Source organism: Oncorhynchus mykiss, chromosome 20 (genome assembly GCF_057628025.1).
Source record: "Oncorhynchus mykiss isolate SJ-2025 chromosome 20, ASM5762802v1, whole genome shotgun sequence".
NCBI lineage: Eukaryota > Metazoa > Chordata > Actinopteri > Salmoniformes > Salmonidae > Oncorhynchus > Oncorhynchus mykiss.
The window spans coordinates 33,237,521-33,257,446 of NC_143041.1; the positions used below are offsets into that span (position 1 = coordinate 33,237,521).

Genomic DNA, 19,926 nt, shown 5'->3' on the forward strand with positions numbered 1-19,926 from the left:
GGTTTCCGTTTGCGTAGAAAGACATTCGCCACTGGACCTGGTGTGGCCATTGACCCATAAAAAATATTCATCTGTCAACATTCCTTGGTGAAAATAGAATAGTCTCACTTGGTATATACGCCATAATGTTATACAATATTGGCAAAGGGGTGCATAAAGATAACCTATGCGTAAATATTGCATTGCGTAAAGCATGCATTGGTGTCGATGTGAGATATGCGCTAAAGTAATGCGTGACTCAACCTTGAACTGAATAGTCATTATATTTATGATTATTGACATTCTCATTTACTAATTAAGCACTTATTAACTGGCTACTTAGAGTAGGCTCACGTGACCTATAGTGCTTTTTATCGACAGGACAGTCAAAGCCATTGCGCAAGTCCCTGTGTATATTATTTTAACAATGAAAAACGGATGGTTAAACTTGTACTATCACAAGTACTGCAAGGCTGTTATCTGCACCAATTTAGTCGTAATTGTTATAGTCAATATAGGCCTAATACCACTAAGAGAAAATTGCTTACCAACCACAGCCACAGAAATTACACCAGCCTGTCTTACGCAGCTTTGTAAAATTCGAGAGAGAAAGAGAAACAGTGGAATGTGCAAAAATGCACTATTGTTTATTCTGTTTCCATTACTTTTCGTCGTTGCAGTTTGAGTAATGTTCCTATAAACTGGCTTCCCAGCATTAAATCAACATGTTGTATTGCATTTATAACCAAGGGGTCTGGTTAGCTCAGCTCATGCCGAAAGAGTTTTGTAACATTTTATGCCCAAAAGTTTAACAACCTCTCTGCCACTCTTAAGGCACACATGCTGCACTCACACAAACTAGTTAAAATTCAGATTTCAGCTGTTGGAGAAGGAGAGAGAAAGTCAAGAGCAGAACCTTGCACTTCCCAGGAATTAAAATATTTGTCTTGTGAGAACCAAGGTATTTGGTGTTACGCCTATACCCAAACACAGACGGTATTATGGGGCATGGTTGTTTTGAGTATCCACTGAAATGTTTGCTAATTATAAAGTGAGAGGGCTGAATAGCGGCGTCAATAACTTCATGGTCCATAAGCCAACAAGGTGTGCTGCTCACCACTCAATACAAACGTTTGGTTATAGCCACAATTATACGAATGCTATGTACAACCTATAAATGCACACTTTAAGCTAGCATCTTGCTTATATCTGAATACGTAGTCCAAGGCCACAAAGCAACAAAAAAATATATTTTAAAGATCATATTCAGTACATGGAATTGGGTCCATAGGGCATACATTCAATTCAACTTATAATTGCGTAAGGTATCCATGCCTAGGACTCATGGAAGGGGACTGATTTAAATAAAGAGATACAACTATCATAAACTATGTAAGGACTAAAACATTTAATATAAAATACCGACAATTCCTGAAAAGAGGAATGAATAGACCTATGTCAATGTTGTTTTTAGAAATATTCTACAAGACTTTGAAAGTAGAAGAGATTGGATGACGGCAGGTTGTGGGTTGAAGTTCTTCAAACCAAGTATCCCTTTTCAACACACGTTTCTAGTTTTGTGTTTCTCTCCGTGAACACCGCAATTTTGTTCTCATCGACAAGAAGAAGGAAAAGTGTCATCACATGAACATCAACCTCCGTTATGGTCTAAATAATTTGTGTCAGATTTTATTGATAATTGCCAATGCACTCTTAAGTCCTGTTTTTAAAGAATGCCATAGACTGACAGCCGTAGTCATGTTCATACTTTAATTCTATTCCATAGGCATATGACATAGTACTGTAAAATATCGTAGTGTAAGAAATATTATCTTTGCACCATATACATAGATGAGTAGGCAGAACTGACCTGACACGCATAATAACAAAAAACGCTAGACCATACCCACTGGGCACACACTGGTTGAATCAATATTGTTTCCACGTCATTTCAATGAAATTACGTTGAACCAAAGTGGGACAAACGTTGAATTGAGGTCTGTGCCCAGTGGGTATCTACACCATACTGCAGTCCATGCATGTAGTTAACACACACAATGGACAATGTCCAATTTCAGCAAGTTGCAAAATTGCTACACTTGTTTTGCATTGAAGATAGATTTCAATTGAGTTTTCATTATCTTTAGCCTATATTGGAAGGGGGGTAATATGTCACGAAATCACAGCACAGCAGTAGGCCTAGAATATAGGCCTACAGCAAACCTCTATGTAAAAGTGTAATACGCATAGGCACTGGGGTTTTGGGCCTATACGCGCCATACACCTTCATCATATATCTTCAAACACGAAAATAACAAGACAAGGAAAGCGCAAAAAACATATAGGCTATAAGAAAATATATATCTTACGTTTTCAAAGACTTTGTAGGCTACTTTGAAATGTTATCTGGTCACGTTACATTTCGAGAAATTACATACACCCAGGTCTAGGCCTACAGTAAGAAAAAAAAAGAAAACACAGGTCTCATATAGCCCGATATGAGACCTGTGTTTTCTTTTTTTTCTTAGGTCTAGTCCCAGGTCTAGGCCTACAGTAAGATGCTTCCGGTTTAATGGCTACCTTAGCCCACTTGATAGCCCAATGTTGCAACACGATACTATCGAAATCGGAATCATAACGCGGAGACGTTTTCAGGTTAGACATTCTGTCGCCTTTCCAAAATAATGAATCAACGAAAATCATGCTCATCCTATGCTACTTTACGCACTGGTTGACATTATGGTCAACAATATAGTTTAAAATGTGAGTGTGGTTCTAAAGCATTTTGCAAAAAAATCACAAGTGGCGTTTTCCATCGTATGAAATATATCTTAATGGTCAACTATGATGTGCAAAAACAAACTCCACACAAAAAATGAATTGCCATTTTTCAAATAAAAAGCTGAAATAATATAAATCAAACAAGTTCTCATTTTAAATGAATGCATTTCTTTTTTTTATTGTAAAGGGTATATGAAACTATAGTGAGATCGATTTGTTTATGTTTTATTATTCATCGCAGAGTTAACATGCAGTCGCTTTCCAAATGAAAATACAAATAATAAGATATTATAATCTTTAATCGTTCACATACGGCTCTCATGATAGTAAAACACTTAAGCGATGATACCCCAAAACAAAACCAAACTGAATATGGCTCTCTTGGAAAACCTATGTGTAAACAAAAGGTCATGGGGTACCTGACTTTGAGTTTACGCATCTGTTGATATCTATCCCCTAAAATAATAACGATAATAGTAACAAGAATTAAGACATTTTATTGTTATTGTTTTCAACAATATAACATGTTATTACATTCCGGTAAAATACCTTTCAGCTAAACGCCTACCATCTCACCTCTCACCGTGTGAGCCACATTTTCCTGACTGTCCTTTCGCCTTTGCACCTCGCCTCAGGTGCCTGAAGCTTTTCTCAAACATCCACGTAACTCAGAAAGTCCCCTTCCAACCAGGGTCTCGTGTTTAAGAGCCGAGGTCGACCAGGTTAGACGACATAGGGTTCAGTATAGTATCGTGCAATGAGTGATGATGGTGCACAGAGTCATGGCTGGACACTGGCATGGCGCTAGGCCCGGGTGGAGGCGCTAGGCCGTGCATCTGCAGCCCCGAGTTTGAAGCGATGAGCATAGCCGGAGTCGACGAGGTGTTATCCGGAGTCCCTGAAGGCGTTTTGTCGTCGTCTGAGCTCCCCAAAAGTGTTTTATTTCCATTCATGGAAGAAGTCAATGGGTTGTGGCTGTTGGTGTTGGAGTTTTCGTTGTTTTCCCTGTGGAAAGGAAATATGATCATATGGTAAGTAATAATGAACCCTATATTAGCCCACAAACATGCATTCGCTTGCAAACAACACATAGTCTTATCATAATTATACCGAGCTATGTTTGGATGAACAATTTAGTACAGATTTTAATATACAACTTTTAGGAACTGGTAAATGAGCGGTGTGGGATATTTCGTCACCGTCATTGGTCTCTCCAGTATTTTTAATAGGAAGTTCTCATATAGCTTCTATGCAAGTTAAACAACAATGTGTGAAATTCATGAGACAACATGTGAAACTAGTAACAATGTAACATTTTCGTGCATCATCTAGTTTCATGGTGCAGATCTTGTTTGCCCGCATTATAAAAACGGGAGAATCTAAGTTCAGGAAATACATACAGGGTTATTTATACCTATGCATTTGAGTGTGCATGCAACTTATTTTTGAATTCACACAGACGCAAACGACACACCCCTAAACAGAAATGCAATGTGTGTAAGATTTATATTAGTACCTTTACTGTTGCTATATAATTTAAATAATGCAATTATTATTAGAAATGTGCAGTTGATTTAGCCGTTTCTAAACACATTTTTATCAATCACCCTCCTACCCTTAATGAGGACGAATAGACGAATTTGTCACTACTGTATTTCACCAAGTCAATGTTAGAAAAAAATATATGTTAAGCCATTTGATCTATATCTAAACTGGTGTAGGCTATTAGTTTGGGCCTATGGGTATGAAGGCATAATGGCAAACCTTAACTGTGTACACACAAGCTGGCAGGCGCAAATGACAGGCCTAATTATTGCTAAACGTGTATTAGGCATACATTTACAGTCTGAATCGCAATGACTCATGGTTTTAAAGTGGAAAGACATGATCTACGCAGTGGTTTCAGTTTGAATTAGTCGCCAGCGGGAGAAAGCAGACACCCTCCGAGTGAACACCTGACTAAATACATATTAAAGCTCTTCTGTACAGTATAATTTCGAAACTTGAAATGTAGGCATACAAACAGCTCATTAAGCAATAGCAAAATAACTACCACCCTCAAGCAGAATAAACACGTCTTGACATTCAAGGAACTTTTTTGAAACTAAATATATTATCTACATTTACATACATTCAGATGTGATCATGAAGCCAGAGTTAATATTTGGCATCCGTTGATTATGGATAGTTTAAATGGCAAAATAAAAGCATGATATTAGTTTGCTTTTGCTTATCAAAGTTAGAATGGTTATCAATGGTAGCTTATAATAAATTATACTATAGTTTACCGTACCCTGATTTGAAATGAGAGGTTAGCATGTGTAAATCAATATTTCCTAACAGATAATCCAAGTTAAAGTCAGCGTCCAGACTTTTACGCACACGAGCAATAAGACAAGGAGTAAACATTCACTTACTCGTACCTTTCCTTCGCTTCTGCCGCGCGGTCTCTTTGCCGTCTGTTTTTGAACCAGTTACTGACTTGCGTGGTTGTTAACCCGGTGCCTTCGGCGAGCTCCCTCTTCTCTCGCGGGGAAGGGTAGGGGTTATGTGTGTACCATTCTCTGAGTACGCTCCGGCTTTTCTCTTTGAAACAGTAACTTGTCTCCTCGCCGTCCCAGATAGACCGAGGCAGGGGGAACTTTCTGCGGACGCGGTACTTTCCCACAGCCCCGAGAGGGCGGCCTCGAAGCTTCTCCGCCTCGACGTAGTGCGCTTTGAGCCAAAGCTGCTGCAGCTTCGGGTGATTGTGAGGGGAAAATTGGTGGCTCTCAAGGATCTTATAAAGCTCTCTGAAATTTCCTCTGTGGAATGCGACCACAGCTTTAGCTTTGAGAACACTTTCATTTTTGTGGAGGTGCTCACACGCGGGTAAAGACCACAAAAAGCGCCCGAGCCGTTCAATGTTTCCACCCTGTTGGAGGACCTCGCAGACGCAAGCAACTTGCTCTTGCGTAAAGCCAAAAGTTGGAAGCATAGACATGGTTGCAAGTTAATAAACAGGTATGTTTTTCTCTACTTACACGTCCCCTTTTATGGCTAAGACATTAAAGCAAGTAACCGACACTGTAAGTCCACAAATGACCATGAAAGTCTCCAAAAGTAGGCTGTATCAAAAATGACGAGGATAAAATCCAATCGAAAAGAAAAAATGAAAGTCCCGTTTATGAATAGCAGTACAAAATGCACAGCATTCCCCTCAAGGTACACCGAGAGAGAGTGTTTACTCCTTCCAAAGTCGTTCTCCACCTTTTCTATGTCGTTTCAACATTACCTACTCCTGAAGACCAGGCTCGCTCGCTTGTTTTAATAATATTATTCTAAACTGGCAAGAAAAGCGATTATGTGAACTGTGATTGGTTGGTTATCTGACCCGGGGATGGTGAGGATAAGACAATAGTTTTAGTCAAATTATTTGCCATGGTTACGCTGTCATTCAATGTAACCCGATATGGTTTGAGGTGGCTCCCTGGCCTCACTGACTGATTGTTCCCTTCTATTCAAGCCCTCCAACCAATAGAAATATTGCCCAGATTTTTTCCTGTAAATGGGATTTTTTTCTCTCTCATGTTTGACAGACACTCGAGGCAGCCAAAGAGCGCAAGGCTGTGTAGCAGTGATCCCTCTTTCTGGGGAGGATGGCGCCAGAGCGTGCGACAGATCATGCTACCCAATGTTCATGTCCATAACGAGGAACCACATGTGTATGCACAGTTTCCACAATAACTGCTTATTCATTATATGTCATCTAACGCTTATTACATTGTAATAAGGAATTGTATGTAGGCCTAATTCACCTGGAACATCATGGTATATAAATTATATTTAAACTATAGGCTAGGCGTGAATAACATTGCTGGGGGACAATACCTATAGTTTCACCACATATTTTGCATTATTTGCCATGTTTTGACACAGTAACAAAAATCTATAGATACAGTATATCTCCAAGTATGAATAACTTGGGCCACTTGGGCCACTGTTGACACGTGGGAGACAGTTGAATTAAATATATTTCTGTTACAATAAAATCATAGAAAAGTGGCCAGTTTTGAAGACAGTTCCCTCACCTTAAAATCCTAGTTTAACTCCTCATGTGCGCATTGATAACCTCTGGTGTAATTAACCATGCATTGTAGAGTATTTAATGCACATGCGGATATGACAAATTAACAAGGCAGGCAGGCAGGCATCCCGTGGGCACACATCCCCGGGAACTGTACAATGTGGAATACTGTAACATTAGAGCAAACGCACAAGGTGCCTGAATAACAAAACAAAGGTTGAGAGAGGTGTATTCTGCTGAGAGCGCGGAGAGCTCGCGCTCTCTACGGCTTTCTGAGGGGAACGAGAGCTCCTACTTGATGCTGCCGGTAAGACAAATTAACCTCTTGTTTGGAGATGACAGGATATAAGACATATATTAGATGTTAATAATTAAATATGCCCATGATGTCTTTTTAAACTACCAATAATAATAATTGTTCTGAGTGAGAGTGCCATAGCTACCTGTTGTGAAGATGTAATTTTGTATTGACCGGTGGAGTGAAGAATTGACAAGTTGATAGATTTATATTGCATCACAGAGGGACCTCTTCATTAAGTACATTTACACTCACTAGTATCATATCACACGAGGCCAGGTCTCTTTCCATCCACAGATCTTAAACGCATCTCTGGTATCTGCTTTCTGTAAAATATAACGCAAAAACCTGTTTCAGCTTTCATCCGAAAAGCTTTTTGATCTAACTTAATAACACCTCAGACCACAAGAAAGCTTAGCAAAATTACATTTTGTGTGAAATTATAGAATCGCTGACGCTTTTAGTATAAATGGAAAGGGTGGTAATATGGCAAGAGATGAAAACGTGTTCTGCTCTGTGTTGTTATGCCTTCAATGAAAATGGACCTCGGTTGCCTTCCCTCTTTCAGGCGAGCTCGAGCTGCTCCAACCTGTGGGTCAGTGATCACAGGGTAGCCTGGCGCGGCGCGGGTGCAGCCTGGCGGGGCTCCTACACAGGTTTCGAACAAAAGTGTAGCCAACTCGTCTAGTCAACAAATTAGATGCGTGGGCCTATATTTTTGGGTAGAGAAAAATTGTCAACGACGAATGTTTCCTCGCATCAATTACTTGTTGATGTTAAGATTGATTGCAATTAGGCAAATAGGCCTACTTTGAATTTAGGTAGGCTAATCACGCATCCAAAATTATTTGGATATATTTGTTCAAAAATCTATAATATTTATGGTAGCCTTTGTCTCTATTTCTCTTTAATATTGTAGCCTAGTTTAGTTTTACTCTTAATTCAGACCTATGTGCTCTAAATAAGACCCAGGAAACCGAGCCACTTAATTGCAAGAAAATCAGTCTTTAGTGAAAGGACAGTGGTCTGTCTCGTATGCACCTGTAGGTTAAAATGCATGCATAATGTATAGCCTATAGTCATGCATGAAATCATGCATTTTAACATGCCGATCGAAGGAAGAGGTGTTAAATTAAACAAATGAAAAACGCACACTGACTATTTTCCATTTGATCATTAAGATGAATTATCTTGTAAGAAGACCCTTATTCGTTTTCATGTTGTGTTTTCACTCGCAAAAGGAACGTGTTTAATAAATTGACTTGGGTTTCGCCTGAAGCCAGTTTGCAGAGTGGTATTTCGGCATTAGCTTGACTGATGCTAATCATCAGGGGACAAGGCTGCTGAGATGGGTATTAATAAAAACAACGCTTCGATTTAATCGTGTAAACGAGTAGCCTATATGAAAAATGCCTAATTTAACCATATTAGACTGAGCATTAATGAGTTATATATTCCCCGTCTTCGTCCACTTAAAAATAAATTCTCACAAAGGGAATGTGATAATAATAATAATAATAGGCTAATAGGCTATATGCGTGTAATAATTAAACAATTATTATCATAAATCCAAGGCTACAAGATGAAAGGGAAAATGTGTAATAAATATTTAATAACTATGTTTAAAAAATAACCATTGCATATAACTTCCAATTGCCTATATCAAATGTATAAGTTCAATCAATGACACGAAATAGTGCTTCAAGACGGATCTAAAGGAGGGGTTAAGAAAACCCTTTTCATGGAGCAAAAGTGAGAACCCAAACGTTGTTTGACAGACCAGCCACTTCGAGCGCTTTTAAATTCGCGTATCTTCTCTAACAATCTAGAAGAAACAGCTAAATGTCTCCGAATTGAACCATAACATGCATAAAGCTCCCAAATCGTTTATGATAACTTTTGCGATGACCGTGACAATGGTCGTCTGTCCCCCCCTTTTTAGCACCATGTCTGATAATGACTGCTTGTGGGTAGACTATTTGACTATTGAGAAACGTTATTTTATGATCGTGTCTAATAGGTCATAGACTGTATAGGCATATAAAAGACCTAGGCCAATTGCACTAGCCACCATATAAAATAATATTTCGTGAAATCCATTTGAAATTCTGATCTGACATATAGGCATTATACATTAGCCCATGTGAAAATAGTTTGAGTTATTAGGCCTAGCTATATACTACTAACACGAAAATCACATCAATCAATACGTCATTCTGTTTGCGAGGGTCTTTGGGGATCATGAACTGAAAATTCTAAGAGCCAACTAGGCGTAGGCTACACATGACTACAGTACAACTACAGAATAGGCCTTTAGCCTATTGTTCCACCTCCTTGTCAACAACAATGCAATGTCCTATACAGGCCTAGTGCTCCTTGCAGCTAAAGATGCGCCTATTAATTTATTCCTTGCAGGCGGAAAGTGCGCGCTGCAGGGCGACGGCGCAGTCACATGCGCCCATCAAAGCCTCTGCTGCAAGCGGGAGGAACCTGGCAGTGACAGGCCGAATCAAGGTACCCGTCTCGCCTTGACAGTGTTTGTAAACCTCTTGTTTCCATGGATCATTTTGATCAGAGCTTCGCTGGGCCCGCGTGGCTCGTCAGAGCGGTGATTAATACAATGCTGATGAATGGGGATCGCGTTTCTTCTAATAGCCGCCCCCTATTTTCACAACCTCCCACCGCTAACCCGAGAGCTCTCTGCCACGACCTCCACTAATTGGACTGATTATTGCAAGATGTTTTGGGGGAGCGCAGGGTGGCTGCGGGACGTGGCTTTTCCGTGGCCTACCCCGAGACAGGCCCGACGTGGGTTGATGAGTTACATTCTTTCAGACATGTCATGTTGGGCAGACAGAGAGAACGAATTAAACCCAGGCGTTTGGTGTCTCTGCTGTTTAAGGATCTATGAATGAGGGCCTATGCAATAATTAAATGTTTATATCTACCTTGTTACCCAATAGGCCTACACAGGAAGGAGTACTGGAAGGACTGAGGAGATCTTGTCTTAATGTACAGACAGACCAGGAGGCAAGGTTGGTCAAATATGGTTCACGCAGTAGATGATAGGCTATCAATAACACAGACCTAGCTGATTTTTAGAGCTGTTTTGAAATAAGACCTACGCTACTCACGAATATGCCAGGTTATTCTATATTCTCATTAAGAAACACATATCGAACAATTTATTATGAGTATAGCCTATCCATATAGGCTATGTAGCGTAAGATTTAGGCTACTCTGATTTACAGAATTACGCATGGACATTCTCTTGGGCATTGTGTACAAATCTCAGATCACAGATTAGATTTGCGCCCAACGCAGGTGTGAGCGATCACTCTAGCAACAAGTGGCTTTCTTCAACCTTTCCACGGGGGCTGGAGTGTGGGCCCTGGGCCGCTACTGAGACTAATTATTTCAATCAATCATTTGATTTGATTCCTGTTTATTTTCAGTGCTCGCTTAGTTACTTCACCCGTACACTGAATCTATTATGCATTTTCCCTTCACATCCATAGCACGAACTATAATTTGAAGTGGAGTGCTACTCCAGCACCCCTGATACTTCACGCTTGGTAACCTTTATTGTCCCCGGAGACCCAGGCTGCGCGTGACATCTCATGGGCTGCCTCTTGTCAAGGCGCTAGGTGAAAGCGCAAGTAGCTGTGTGGATACAGCTACCTTATGTAAAGCGTGTGCAGTTTTGGAGACCAATTTAGGCCCATTAACTCTGGTCTTATACACGGACAAAATATAGCCTATTCCAGAGCCTCTCAAAGTGTGATATTATTATTTGTATTATAGGCCAGCGTCTGCGTAAATTGCATTAAAAAAAACTTTTAACAACAAACACCGTCTGAACCGCGGGCGTCACTGTTTTGCCAGGAAGAAGACCTTTGAAGAGAGGAGAGCACCTGCGGTCTGTATTTTTCCCTGTTGATAGGCATATCTTCTCCAAAACAGCCAAAAGGGTTTTAAGTTGTTTAATGAGAAAACAAACTATTGTCCACATAGATTCTCACAAGGGTTAGGGTAGTCTTTATAGTTTATACTCACAGTAAGTGCAAAGTAGAGTGAAACATGTAAACATTTTTATCAAACATTTTAGGTTAGGCTTAAATTAACTTGCCACTACGCTATAGAAACAACGGGTCAACTATCGGTGATTTACACAAACATATTTGATAATAGAGATAATGAAGGAAAAAATGAAAAATAATATATTATTATTATTATTTAGATGGTTGGTTATACAAAGTGACGAATTAATTATAGCAGTAGTCACTAGCATTAGTACAACTCAGTAGCCTATTCAAATTGTGTTGTTTTGCAGGTAGGTCTATTGCTAATCAGAAAATGTAATTCTGATGACACTGCAGAAGGCACCACTGAGGCAACATGGCCCATAGAGCGAAACATCAAACCTCCTGAAACCATGTCCCACCCAGCACTGTATAACATTTCTCAGGGACCAATGCACGCGTCCAAAGGCAGATTGGGCGAACTACATGGACAAAACACATACTTAATTGGCACTTTATTGAAATCGTTGCTTGTGATTTGATTGTCAGCTTGTTTTGTCTATTGACCTCTCTCACCCTTCATGGCATCCTTGTTCTTTAAGATGTGTGACTAATGATATACACACTATAGATGATGAATCTGGACACAAATGTTAAATTCCCGGAAATATTGGTGAATAAACACGATTTTCTATTTCTTTCAAGAAAACCAAGCAAACACTTTTTTAGAATTACTGAAAAGGTCTGCTTCAGACTTCTCCCATTTATTCAAATGGTATTTCAGCATTATCTGCCAACCTTTCTTACTAAGCTGTACATTTATTTTCTCAGCGTTTCGCCATAGACTCAATGACTATTTTAAACATTTTAGTATTATTTTTGGATGATAATTTAATTATTTAACCCTTATCCAAAACATGATCCATTCAGATTCTCCAAACAAGGAACAGGCAAGTTGGAGATACATCCTATAGCTCGTTTCAGTGCTTATTAGAATTTCACATTCAGATTCAAATTCAGAACAAGAAAATCAAAAATGTATCTATTTCCCTCCTGAGTTGATGTTATTGTTCAATGAGCATTAGACTAGATTAATACACTGGGTGATAGGGAAGGGTTTATTTACAGTGCCCTCATTACCTCTGCTTCCCCATATGGGCATCGGATAGGCTGGATAGGTGTACTGCACTCATCTGCTGTGTGGGACAGAGAAAGGGCTTTTACCTGGCCACCTAACAAGGAGTGTAGGGTCAGCTAAGATGGCTTCTACCGCAGAGGATGTTGTTACAATCTGATACCTCTCATCAACCAGCTTGTGCTCTTTTCTCAATCCCTCCTCTCACATATACTATGACTACAATGGCCTGTTACAGTCTGGGAGGGTATCTCTTTACGTATACTGTAATGCAGTTCGCTCTCTGGTCATAGAAACCTGCAACATCGCTTAATGTTTTCCCCTTATGCAAGGTTCCTTTTATAGCACATGGACTTTATATGTCAGGAAAGATTTTATTAACATTGATCCACAGTAATTAGTTATGTGCTAATGCTGAGTTTGTATCCATTCCTGTCCTCTGGATTTTACTGCGATTTGTGGTTTCACTTGAAACTAGGAGTTCATGGGGTGTCACAAGCCACATGGCCAGTTAATACTTCCACGATACAGTCAGCTGTAGTAATGTATGATACTGCTGCACCATATAAGTACAGAACAGGACATACTGTAGGCCTACATGTTTATGTCATATACAGACCATTGACCAATTGATCTTGACTCATTGCTAGCTATTATCATGTCATGCTTTACTGTACTTTGAAGGACTGTTTTATGTGTTTGTGTGCAGCATTAAAACATGTTCACCTCCTTCCAGTACAGTAAGTTCATGAGTTCAAGCAGTGTTTCTCCTAGGTTTTTTTCCAGCAGCGATGGGGGCTTCCCCGACCAAAATATTTAAAGGCCCTCCTCTTGGCCCCGGAGACAAAATGTTGCTGTTTTGAAGCTAGTTTCCTGCAGTTCTACACATTCTGTCAAGGCTTTTGCAGTGTTCTTATGCTATCTGAGTGACTCAAACATAACAAAATCAATGGAGGCCCCATGCCATGCTATTCTTGGAATTTTAGATTCGCTCTGACTGTCTAGTTCTTATTTTGGTAATTGTTAGTTCTAAAATATGATCTTATTAACAAATATATAGCTCCATTATATTTTCTACATACTATATTTCTGGTTTTAGTCTTTTAAGTTCACACTGAAAATGTTTACCATCCTGAATGATTAATATTTATTTGAGTGGCAGCAATGATTTTCTGAACATAGGGGGAACACTGAGTTCAAGACAACGGCAGTTCTTGCCTAGTTTTCTCTATGTATAGCAGAATAGCGTACATTAGAATCAGTACATTAGAACTTCTATAGTGTCTTACACCAATCCAAACTATGGCTGATCCATCCTTCTGAACACGTGTCTTCAGCATCAGAAAGAAAACTCTATAATTGTATTATTTTCATAATAATGAGTTCCTTCTCAAGATCTCAGATTGTCAATCAAGCATGTCAGTATTTAAAGTGGAGTGCCTTTAATTGTGTTATATAAAAACATGTATATTTGATTTGTAAATAAACGTATGCATACTTGTTTTTATATGGAGGAGTGGAATTTCATGATTGTTTTTTAATTCGGCCAGTCTGGCAAATTAAACGCCTGCAAAATTCAGGAAGCTAACAATTACAATCAATTTGAGTGTGCAACCACAGTATACACCAGGAAATGGCCCATATGTGTCATTACAGATACAGTAGTTTTCCTTTCTACTGCTGCTTTTGCTAATGTTAACATGGAAATTAATAATTTTCCTGTTGACCAAAACATTAGATATTTTTTAACACAACTCATTGAGATGAATTCCAAGAACGGATCCTTCTTTGTAACAAACTATTCAATTCATCAAAATGGACTTAAACTTTTCCCATAAAAGTTCAGATGTTCTGAGTCAACTATGTGAGATTTGTTGACCTTGTTTCTTCCAAAGTAATAACATATGGCCCTGTAACTGACCTCAGGTATTTCACTTGTTTCTCACTTCTGCAAGTCAGTATCACGTTCAATCATCATTGAGCTGGCATAATGTGTCAGATTGTGAGCTTAATGGTCAGTCGGCCTTTCAATGTGGATAAAACTCAACACACTTGTGTGTGGTTCTGGGGTGAAATACCATGACAAGTTTTATTATGATATTTTAAGAATGTTACTCATTTTACATTTGATAATATTGACATTATATTATTATTCATTCAAAATCTGATTGTCAATAAGCAGTATGAAAGAAAATTACATTTACATTAGTTGAAGGTCAATAAATTATACTGTACTGAAAATTAATTTTTAAATGGTTCTTTCTCAGCTCTTAATGTTCCTTGGAGAACTCTTGCCCAACAAATAACCGTTGAGTGAAGTGTGGGGTTCTTGATGTGGCATCTACGGTTCTTCAGAAATGTATGGTTCTTGAAATGTATGGAAGCCTGGAGATGTGTCCCTTTCATAGGACACTGCAAATTGGCCAGTATTAAATAGTGTTGAGTTTTCAGTGTAACATTTCTACTGTTGATTCAAGAGTTAAAATAACACCGTAAAGAGTTCAATTAACACTCAGTGGTGTAAAATAACCCCAGGGTTGGTGTTAATAACCAGAGTTGAACCAAAACTACAGTCATCATTATCATATTTCCCAGCATGCTCTATTGCCGGTATATTTTTAAAAATTGTTTGTTTCAATATCAATGTTTTTGCATGAACATTGATTGATTAATTAATCGTATGCATCTCAAATATAAATAACAAGCACTTTTCTGAAATATTCCAATCTGTTACTTGGTTTATTGCACCTGATCCTGAAATGGTTGTTCCAGTTGAGATGTTTAAGGTCTCATATCTTAGTCTTTCCAAGCCTGGCAGTCATTCTTGATGCAGGTTGCGAGTGAATAAAAATTCTAAATAATATGACTTGCAGGCCTGATGTGGCCTGTAAACTATGAGTTTCAGGCCACTATATTAGGGTAAAACTAGACCCTCAAAAGAAGGCCTTATAAAATATGCTGAGTCTACAAAACATTAGGAACACCTGCTCTTTCCATGACAGACTGACCAGGTGAATCCAGGTGAAAGCTATGCTCCCTTATCGATGTCAATGATTTGAGTGTGTCAAGAACTGCAACGCTGCTGTGTTTTTCACGCTCAACAGTCTCCTGTGTGTATCAAGAATGGTCCAACACTCAAAGGACATCCAGCCAACTTGACACAACTGTGGAAAGCATTGGAGTCAACATGGGCCAGCATCCCTGTGGAACGCTTGACACCTTGTAGAGTCCATGTCCCAATGAATTGAGGCTGTTCTGAGGGCAAAAAGGGGGTGTGCAACTCCATATTAGGAAGGTGTTCTTAATGTTTGGTATACTCAGTGTATGTATTGTATTGTCTTAAATAATTACATTTCAATTACAACATATTCACTTAGGATCTCACTTGGTGAAGGTCACAGGACTGAAAATGAATGAATGCAACAACCATGTCTTTGTCACAAGCAAACACAGCCATGGGTGGTACTGGTATCTAAACTCCACTCGAATGGCACACTGGGGAATATGCTAAAAAGGCCCTACAGCAGGGCTATTCAATTCTGGTCCTATTTTGTATGGTTCTTCAGAGACCCTAAAATGGTTATCCCATGGCATCGCTCTCAATAACCTTATATGGTTCCAACTTGCACCTTTATTTTTAACAGTGTGATATGAAGGCAATGCTAACTTTTTTTGAATGGTTTGTTTCTTAAAGACTATTTTCAGCATTATTCAGTTAAAATCAGACAAACCTGTTTTAGCACAGATATTTATGTATAATTAATATCTCAGTAGAAAGCCCTTCAGTATTTCAAAAACAGGGATAGTTTATTAGGCCCAAAAGGAAACGATATTGAACTATGATTATTTCCTAGATAAAAAGAACACACATACAACTTCCGAATGTGTAAAAACATCTAACAGCACAAAAATGTAGGTGCATCTGTTTCTGACGTTTTAATGGGATTGATTAATAGTTGAAAAACGGCTATTGTAAGCATGTCTCTAGCTGTCTACAGCAGAGCCATACATTTAAATATATGTATTTGGTCTATAGTATATACAGTATCATGGTCTGTACATGAAGTACATATAGCGGGGGAGTATACCTTTTTTGTAGGATGAGGTTTACTGAAGACATGCTTCCCTGCATGCAGAGGAAAATATGGCCTTCACTGGGAGAGGGGGATTACTGTCAGTTGCTCACAAATTGCAATAATACCCGGAGCTCGGCCACCCACACACGCGTTGAGAGACAAGTGATAAATTGCTACATGTGTCCATTCCACATTGGCAACTCGTGACCCTTAAACGGGCAACACTATATCCATTCTTTTCACTGACACTTAGAAAAAGCATGTGTGAATTACCAACCCCTCTGAAACCTGTTTATTTATAATTGGTTATAACATGTATGAAAATAATGAAATATATTTTTCTTTCATTTAATGTATTTATTTCTAAGATTACTTTGTATATGTACTGTATACCATCTAATGGGTATCTTTAATGAGTATAAACAGCTTCAGGGGAGCAAAAACACTGATCAGGCTACCATACATGTACAGTAACATCCCCACTCCTCTCCTCTGTTCACTCTTCTCCCTCACACCCAGCAGATGGCTAATCGAGTAACAGAATTTAATGAGCACTGCTGAAAGTAATAATGAAATATGGCCCTTTTGTCTTCATATTGACATCTTAACTGTCAGGACCTGCATCCATTCAGCATATAATATTAATAATCTAGGAAATGGGGAAGCGTGTACCATATTCATATTTGTTTCCTGTCTTGGCTAGTGGAAAGGCACAGTGTTCAAATTGTATCTCCCCTCAGTGCATCAGTGAAGGAATGGAGTGTGGGTGGACTGCATCTGTGGGGGGGGGGGGGCTCTTTAGCTCCAGTAGTGAAGACAGTAGAGAATTCAATGCTCAGGCATTAAAGCTGACTTAACACCCTCAGGTCAGGGCACATGAAAGACCTAATCACTGGGAGTAAGATCCGTCTGTCTGCACACACTCTGCAGCTGGCGCAGGAGGAGAGGCAAGGCGGCAGGCTATGTGTGTGTGTGTGTGTGTGTGAGCGAGAGAGAGAGAGAGAGAGAGAGAGAGAGAGAGAGAGAGAGAGAGAGAGAGAGAGAGGGAGAGAGAATGACTGAGCCTCCCCGTGCTACAGAGCATGTGTGCAGTACACTGTACCGACCAACAGTACACACGGTGTCTTTAGAAAGTTTTCACACCCATTGACTTTTTCCACATTCTGTTGTGTTTAAGCCTGAATGTATAATGGATTAACTTTAGATTTTGTGTCACTGATCTACACACAATACCCAATAATGTCAAAGTTGAATTTTGTTTGTAGAACAGTTTGTAAAAAACAAAAAATTCAAAGCTGAAATGTCTTGATTCAAAACATAGAGTGATGCTTGTGCTGCTGGTGCTGAAGAACTGTAGAACTGAAGTAATTCGTACAATCTGGCCAGGTTAATATCAAGATTTTAATTTGGTAACATCGCACAGTGTGACGTGATAATCGTAAAATACTGAATCCGATGTACAGTCTGCAAAGGCCTTTAACAAATTGCATAATAAGTTGCATAGACTCATTCCGTGTTCAATAATAGTGGTTAACATGATTTTTGATTGACTATCCCATCTTTGTATCCCACACACACACAATTATCTGTAAGGTCTCTCAATCGAGAAGTACATTTCTAGCACAGATTCAACAACAAAGACCAGGGAGGTTTTTCAATACCCCACAACAAAGGCATTCAAAATACCTTGATAGATGTGGAAAAAAAGAAGAAATAAAAGCAGACGTGGAATATCCCTTTGAGCATGTTGACGTCATTAATTGGGCTTTGGAAGCTGTATCAATATACCCAGTCACCACAAAGATACAGGCGTCATTCCTAAGGTGATTTTTTAAAATGGCTGTGATAGGAGAAAACTGAGGATGGATCAACAACTTTGTAGTTACTTCACAATACTAACCTAAACGTCAGAGAGAAAAGGAAGCCTGTGCAAAATAAAACATTTCCAAAATATTCACCGTGTTTGCAACAAGAGATTTAAGTAAAAAATGTAGCAAAGAAATACACTTTTTGTCCTGAATACAAAGCATTATGTTTAGGGCAAATCCACATCACTGAGTACCACTCTTCATATTTTCAAGCATGGTGGTGGCTGCATCATGTTATGGGTATGGTTGTCATCGACAAGGACTAAGGGGTTTTTTAGGATAAAAAGAAACAGAATACTAGCTATAAGCAAAGGCAAAATCCTAGAGGAAAACCTGGTTCAGTCTGCTGGGAGACAAATTCACCTTTCAGCTGGACAATAACCGAAAACACAAGGCCAAATCTACACTGGAGTTGCTTACCAAGATGACATTAAATGTTCCCAGAGTGACCTAGTTACAGTTTTGACTTTAATCCGCTTGAAAATCTATTGCAAGACATGAAAATAGCTGTCTAGCAATGATCAACAATCAACTTGACAGAGCTTGAAGAATTTTTAAATAATAATGGGCAAATATTGTACAATCCAGGTGTGCAAAGCCCTTAGAGACTTACCCAGAAATACTCACAGCTGTAGTCACTGCCAAAGGTGCTTCTACAAAGTATTGACTAAGGGATGTGAATACTTATTTAAATTAGATATTTCTGTATTTCATTTTCAATACATTTGTAAAAATGTCTAAAAACATGTTTGATTTCAGGCTGTAACACAACAAAACGTGGAATAAGTACAAGGGTATGAATACTTTCTGAAATCAATGCCCTTTCAACTCTCTAGTAGCAAATGAGGCCTGCAGCCCCATGATATGGTTCTGTGTGAAGTTATGGCCCAAAATAAAATAAAATGAATCTATAAAGCAGTACAAAACCTTTGTCAAAAAAGCAGGAGGATATTTATTATGGCGAACGTCACTTATGTGCTTCCTGCAAGCAGCAGCCTGTGCTGTGTGCTCCACCTCGGGGAGCTGTGCGCGGGGGTCAGGGTTTGGTTTGCAGGCCAGCCTCGACCCACGCTGAGGAGGAAGGCCACCGCAGTCATATTTACATCAAGTACTGTAATATTATCAATAAAAGCCTGGAGCCAGGCACCTTGCTGTAACTCACAGCAGACAATTGGCTGTGCAGCTGTTCTGGCCTCGTTCTCCTCAGGGCAAAGGGGGGAGGACGCTGGGTCGGTGAGGAGGAGAGTAGGGAGGAGGGAGGATGGAGGTGAAAAGGGGAGGGAAGGGGAGAGGAAGGGGTGAAAGACGGGCGTCCCAGCTAAGACTGTGCACGAATCTAATCCTCAGGTCAAATTGTGGCTTGTTGTCCTTTGTGTGAGATTTGGCAATACGTCCAGTGAGTTGGGGAATATTAATGAGAAGATATACAGTAGTGACAACAAGTGAATTTGTGAGTTTATTTGGTTATAATGAGGCAAAACAGTTGTACTGATCTCATTGTGTATTTGATGAATTCATCATTAGTTGAAATTATTGGATAACAAACAGACAGTAGCTTTAAAATAAAAAGTATAAATATTATTTTACATGATACTGCAGTGACGTTCCACTCTGTCCCTGGTAGACAGTGTTACTTGGCTTCCAGCAGCTGGTTATCTATATGACCTCATTACATGACCTCATCAGCCAGAGATAACAGCA

The 19,926-nt window shown here is 39.3% G+C and overlaps 1 protein-coding gene and 1 long non-coding RNA gene across 3 annotated transcripts in view; one reads left to right on the forward strand and one right to left on the reverse strand.

Moving 5' to 3' along the window:
* Positions 1–2,911: 2,911 nt before the first annotated feature.
* On the reverse strand, positions 2,912–6,866 carry six2a (SIX homeobox 2a). 2 transcript variants are annotated; one of them, XM_021576375.3, is made up of 2 exons: positions 5,184–6,866; positions 2,912–3,765 (listed from the first exon to the last, which is right to left on the reverse strand). In XM_021576375.3, exons 1-2 carry the CDS (start codon positions 5,741–5,743, stop codon positions 3,462–3,464), a joined length of 864 nt encoding a protein of 287 aa, XP_021432050.1. In that variant the 5' UTR covers positions 5,744–6,866; the 3' UTR covers positions 2,912–3,461. The 2 variants fall into 2 exon arrangements, with proteins under 2 accessions (XP_021432050.1, XP_021432049.1); XM_021576374.3 differs by having other exon boundaries at positions 5,178–6,866.
* The window catches only part of LOC110499307 (uncharacterized), a 45,274-nt gene continuing 32,176 nt past the window's right edge, over positions 6,829–19,926 (forward strand). Inside the window, exons 1-3 of the long non-coding RNA XR_002469936.3 lie at positions 6,829–7,133; positions 9,540–9,638; positions 10,088–10,159. This is a non-coding gene — a long non-coding RNA (uncharacterized LOC110499307). The remainder of the gene's footprint in view (positions 7,134–9,539; positions 9,639–10,087; positions 10,160–19,926) is intronic.

What these genes read in the sequence shown, in the direction of transcription:
- six2a (XM_021576374.3), bottom strand. Translation starts at nt 5,743, where the DNA reads ATGTCTATGCTTCCAACTTTTGGCTTTACGCAAGAGCAAGTTGCTTGC. An exon ending in GAAGCGAAGGAAAGGTACGA is followed by an intron (nt 3,766 to 5,177) that starts GTAAGTGAATGT and finishes TCCTTTCCACAG; the next exon opens with GGAAAACAACGAAAACTCCA.